The sequence below is a fragment of the Pholcus phalangioides genome, unplaced genomic scaffold (assembly GCF_987345545.1).
Source record: "Pholcus phalangioides strain wild (caught in Gottingen) unplaced genomic scaffold, Ppha-v1.0 ptg000018l_1, whole genome shotgun sequence".
Taxonomy (NCBI): domain Eukaryota; kingdom Metazoa; phylum Arthropoda; class Arachnida; order Araneae; family Pholcidae; genus Pholcus; species Pholcus phalangioides.
The window spans coordinates 20,837,330-20,843,329 of NW_028301611.1; the positions used below are offsets into that span (position 1 = coordinate 20,837,330).

The 6,000-nt window shown below is 33.8% G+C and overlaps 1 protein-coding gene across 2 annotated transcripts in view; it reads right to left on the minus strand.

The window, feature by feature from the left end:
- LOC149072058 (neurotrimin-like) overlaps nucleotides 1-3,949 on the minus strand; it is a 147,235-nt gene extending 143,286 nt beyond the window's left edge. The window contains exon 1 of one of the 2 annotated variants that reach the window (XM_089247759.1): nucleotides 3,128-3,949. In XM_089247759.1, the coding sequence (XP_089103885.1) occupies nucleotides 3,128-3,230 (103 nt within the window). In that variant the 5' untranslated portion in view covers nucleotides 3,231-3,949. The remainder of the gene's footprint in view (nucleotides 1-3,127) is intronic. The other variant, XM_089247758.1, reaches the window with a different exon arrangement.
- Between the last annotated feature and the right edge of the window lie 2,051 nt (nucleotides 3,950-6,000).

The window sequence follows — 6,000 nt, forward strand, 5'->3', positions numbered from 1 at the left end:
AAGGAGAGGGGGGGGGCAAATTTATGGCAGATGACGAATTTCGGACTTTTCACCCTATTTGCCGCTTTGATCGTCAATGCTGGTTCCAGAAGTTGTTTTCTGCAGCATTATGTGCTTATACCTCAACTTGCGGATGCAGGTTTGCGTGTATAAAATAAAGATTCCGTAAATAAAGAGATAACGTTGTATACGATTCGTAAAATATGAATTCTATCCAACGAACTATAGACCGGTGACTATTATTTCTTGTTTTTCAAAATTTTTTGAACCTGTTACACATGGGAGAATATATCCTGAAATTAATAAACTCATATCAATCAATCAACATGGTTCCATGTCCTAAAGATCTACTGCGACCAATTTAATAAATTTCAACTTTAGCATAATTGAAGCAATTAATAGCAATAGCCGATTGGATGTTATCTAATACTGATTTTGCTAAGTCATTGGAAAAAATTAATCATGCTAGTTTATCGAAAAAATATAGTTTTATCCCTTTATATTCGAGATTATGAAAGATAGAATAAGAAGAAAATTATAATAAATTAAAATAAAAGTATAAATGTAATGAGATAATAAATAAAATAATAAAATAATAAAATAATAAAATAAATAATAAAATAAATAATAAAATAATAAAATAAATAATAAAATAATAAAATAAATAATAAAATAATAAAATAATAAAATAATAAAATAATAAAATAATAAAATAAATAATAAAATAATAAAATAAATAATAAAATAATAAAATAAATAATAAAATAATAAAATAAATAATAAAATAATAAAATAAATAATAAAATAAATAGATATGTAAATTATCTGGTAGGTCATTTTAGTCAATAAACTCTAGAAAAAATTTTTATGTGAAAATGAGTGAATATACCCTGCATCATATTGGCTGAAAAAAATTGAATGAAGTAAATTACTTTTTTCCTGAAAAAAAGACCTGAAAATTTGATAATAAAGATTTACTGACATTTAATGGATTTTAATGCGTTTTTTGAGCATCAAAAATGCGAAATTTTTTTGCAAATTCCAAAAACGAATGCTTGGGAGAGGGACAATGATCTGTTTGTTATCTAATACTTTCTGGAAAAAAAAAAAGAAAACAATTTTCACGTCCGAAAATTTCCATTGTACTGAGAAATGTGCCTTTGAGGAATGGGGTGCAAAAGAATTATCACGCTCATCAAACGGATCAGCTCCACCTCCTTCGTAAACATTCTCCATCAAATACCAAGGATCAATCGACGTCACATATTCTAGAACTAGATAAACCGATGCTTATAAGCAGAGGTGTACGTAGCGGTGTGTTCAGGGGGTCCGTGCCTCTCCCCCCCCCCCCAAGTGAACCAAAAATTAGAAGAAAAACAATGTCATATTTCGGTGAAAAAATTAAAATATCGAAAGAAACCGTTATAAACTATAATAACCGATTTCTGTTAATTTAAATGTTTTTTGGAGGGTGGCAACTCAAACTTTTTCAAAGAAAATCCCCCCCCCGAAGCATTTTTTGCCCCCTCCAAAGATCGATCCTGTGTTCGCGTCTACTTCTGAAGACGGATATCAACCTGAATACTACCATTAAATAACACATTAAATTTTCCCTCATATCTTTTATAAAATAGAAAAATACCGTCTTAACGGTCACTCCCATTTTACGGCCAAATAATAATTTCCCCTCGTATAGTAAAAGTATGCATTTCAAACCCTTTGATTAACGTCAACTCTATTTTATGGACGATATTTTTTTTTCTCGCCGATGTCCACAGAAAGAGAGGTTTTATTGTACTTACATTCTGAAACTTCTGGAACAAATATCATTGAAAATACAAAAGCGATAATTTCTATTCATTTGAAATCATAAATAATTAATTCTGTATTTTAATAATGAATACAGTAGTGGAACCTCTTTAAGAAGAACATCTCTTCTCCCTTTCCTAAAAAAATGAGCTTTTGACAGGTGGTCCCTTAATAGAATCGAAGTTGTACTTGAAATATTTGAGCTAGAAAAAATAATTAATCCTAATGGAATGCGACAGTTTAGAGAGTTTTCACTGCGCATCAAAATTATAAAAGGTTATTTATCATACAATTTATGTGTGTGTGGACCTCAATCTTATAATTTCAATCGTTGCATATCGATTGAATTATATTTTATAGCAGTGCTTCTCAACCTATGGTCGGCGGACCAGAGGTAGTCCGCATACAGACTTTGATCGTTTGATCATTTTGTCACGCCACGGTCATTTTCTACACACTAGGGCTAATTAGACCGGTGCCTGCAATTTATTGCCGATTCCGAACGGCAACATTCGCCGGCAACTCACTCGCCGAGAGGTGCATGAAGACTTATCTAATTCTAACTGTATAAAAAATTATTCAACCGGCCTAATTGATATTAGTAATAACGGTGTGGGGGTTCAAATAAAAATTACACTTTCATACATAGGTTCACCACACATCATCGAGGAAATAAATACGGGATATCGCTAAATTTTGCTAAAAAATGCAATTTATTGCCTTAAATGCAACTTAGTAATTACTACTGCTAAAGCTGCAGGAGGGTTGGGAGTGAAGGAATGCTACAATTCGTAGTAAAGAAAAACAATTGTTTCACCAAAAACTTCGAATGATCAGATGACCATATTTCATTGGGAAAAATACGGTAAACTACAATCTTTAATGGGGGGTAAAATACAAGACATTGCCGATTGTGATGAAGAACATCGCAAGTAGGCACAATAACCATTATTTTGTTATTAAAATTGCAGGAAAAAATATGAATCTGACAAATAACTGAGATGAATATTTATATTTTTGGGACATAACTATCGTAATACAATTTATAGATTATGAAAACCCTGTATATTCAGAACTGAAATAAATACTAAAAAACTAAAATAAAACTTTAAAAAACGGGACAAATATATGAAAAATATTGGAACATCCAAAATTACAGGAAGGACTAATACGGGACACGAGTGGTCCGTAAATTTGTTTCGGACACTTTACTGATGTTTGGGTTGAGAAACGCTGTTTTATTGTATACATTTGAAATAACGTATGCGGCTAAAAAGAAGATTCCGCAATTCAGTAATAGTATGTAAATGCAACTTACCTGATAATACAGTACTCCAGTCGGTATGCATACCGAGACAGATAAATTTCGATAGCGTCCCTAAGCACAAAGTTATTCTCAGCAAACCGTAGCACCACATCATTCGATAGAGAGATATAATCCGCTTAAAGTAAAAAATCCACGGAACACAGGGGATATAAACACTAGAAGGTAAATCAAAACAAATCGATCCTTATTTTTCCGGCAGAACAACGAAACTAAAAATGAAAAATAAAATAAAGCTTCCCTATACAGGAAAAAAATGAAATGTGACAGTGAAAGAGGTAGGAAAGAAAGAAAAAAAATTCCGACTTTTTTTTAGGAAACAAATCAGCACGAAATTATCCCGTGTACAAAATAAAACTTTAGTTCGAATCCGCAAACTCTTCACAAAAGACGCACAGTGCACACAATGAAACAACAGAACAGCAACACTGAAGATAATGATGATCCCATTGTTTCTATAAAAAAAAAATTAAGCAAAAGAAATGTGAAATAACCAAGTCAAGGATTCAAAAAAAAGGTCACAATGAACTTTTCTCGCGTAAATAGTGACACTCTCTCCAGGAATTTGTGAATAATTCTCTCCTGTTTTCGTGTGTGTGTCTCTCTCCTGAAACACCGCACTCACACTCTCACTACTTTTTTGATTTAGCTCTTGCACCTTACACACTTTGTGTTTTTCCCCTCCTTTTCTTTCGAATTAATGATAGTCCAGGAAAAACGAACGGTTGTTCTTCGGTTTGTCCTGGAAAAATACGTCGCTTAGCCGCGCTGCGATACTGTGATGACGTTGATGTTATCCTCGTCTACCGGAATATGCGACGACCGATCGCAGCGCCCTGGAGCAACCCCCCGATCAACTTATACGCCACCTATCCGGGTGAAAAAAACGGGATCTTCTCTTTTTATGCTCCTCTTCTCCCAGTTATTTTAGAAGCGCAAAAAAAGAAAAAATCCAGATTGTTCGGGAATTCTAATCTATAATTTACGAGAAAAGAAAAAAGATGATATAGAGGGAAAATGTATAACATTGATTAGAAATAATACATATGAATGTGCGATATTTAATTACATGATATCTATGATTATTGATATACCTTCATGTAGTATTTACAAGTAGCATGTTATCATGCGAATAATTATAGTTACGAATGGTGTGTTTACCGAATAAGCGTTGCGTTTGGAGCATGAGTTAAATTACACTATTTAGAAAATAAAAAAAATCTTCTTTGGGTAAAAGGTTATATTTATGCGTTTGTGTGTGTGTGTCAGGCCTGAATAATCATGAAAATGATGATTATTTTCCTTAAACTTTGCTTTTGTGGTAAGAGGATCGATATTTCTGAATCGGTCGTTACTATTTTGGGTGATTGGGTGACTGGGATATTTGAAATTACAGAAAAATAACGTTTCGCACTGTTTGTAAAAATGTAAATATGAGTCGCGTATCTGGACGTTTACTTGAAAATTTAAATTAGAATTAATACAAATACAAATACAAATACAACACCACAACAGGCAAAATGCCCAACGAGGTGGCTGATAAAAAGATGCCCATAAAAATATGGTTGTCATATGTTTCAAAAATACAGCAACCCAATTAAAAATGCAATTAACACAAATTACAAACAATATATACACATGATAAAATATTATACAATGTCCATAAAGAATACTTATGGTTGTCTTATTCTAAGAATGGATAGCTTCTCGATTTACCCCAACATGTTTATCGTATTTCTTTTTAAACGTGTCAATTGTGTTACAATTTACTACCTCCGGGGTAAGCTATTCCATTTATTAACAACCCTATTGGAGAAAAATTCCCTGCGACACCATAACCTTGCATTGTCCCTCACCAATCGATACTGGTGTCCCCTTGTAAAAGCAGTCGATTGGCGGTGTACTAAAAGTTCATGGTCCATCCTATCCATCCCATTGAAAATTTTGAACACTTCGATCATATCTCCTCGACACCTGCGTTCATCCAATGTAAACATATTCAAAAAATGAAGTCTTTCTTCATAACTCAAGCCCTGTGTGCCAATAAGGACACGCGTAGCTCTTCTCTGCACCCCTTCAACCAAGTCTATGTCCCTCTGTAGGTATGGTCTCCAAAACCTTACAGCATACTCCAGTCCAGGACGAACTAAGCCTCGAAAAAGCGGAAGAATGACTTTAGGAGAACGCGAAGAGACCTTTTTGAAAATGAGACCAAGCATTCTATTCGCTTTTTTGACAACCGCTGAACAATGTTCAGAAAACTTAAGTCGCTCGTCAATGAGAATTCCCAAATCGGTGACTCTAGTTGCATCCGGGATAGTGACACCATTCAACTCGTAAGAGAACCGTGGGTTGTTCGAACCAAAATGAGCGACCATGCACTTATCTACGCTAAACGTCATGCTCCATTCATTTGCCCATGCTGCAATCTTGTTTAAGTTGGTCTGGAGCAACTCCCTATCGCTTTCATTCCCGATTACCCCCATTAGCTTCACAGTTTCACAGTTTAAAGTTTCAAATTTAAAAAATTATTTAAGTTTCCTATTTTTATTCTTATGTTGATGAACATGGTGATTAATTCCTCTTGCCGCATTATACTGGTGAATCATTGATCCGAGTGCATGTTTTCTTAACCGGGGGTTCAGAGCATTTCAGGAGGTCCATGCACTTGATTAAGAGAAAATTCAACTAAATATATTTTTTCATTCACTGAACGATAATAAGTGTATTCATAATTTCATTGAGGAATCGAGACGTATGCAGTGGGATGAAAGTTCAGACATCTCTGAATGTTATCAGCTTCTTGTTTTTATCCGCTATGTGCATGTTGGAGCCATCAAAGAAAAATTCTTATTTTGTGAGCATCT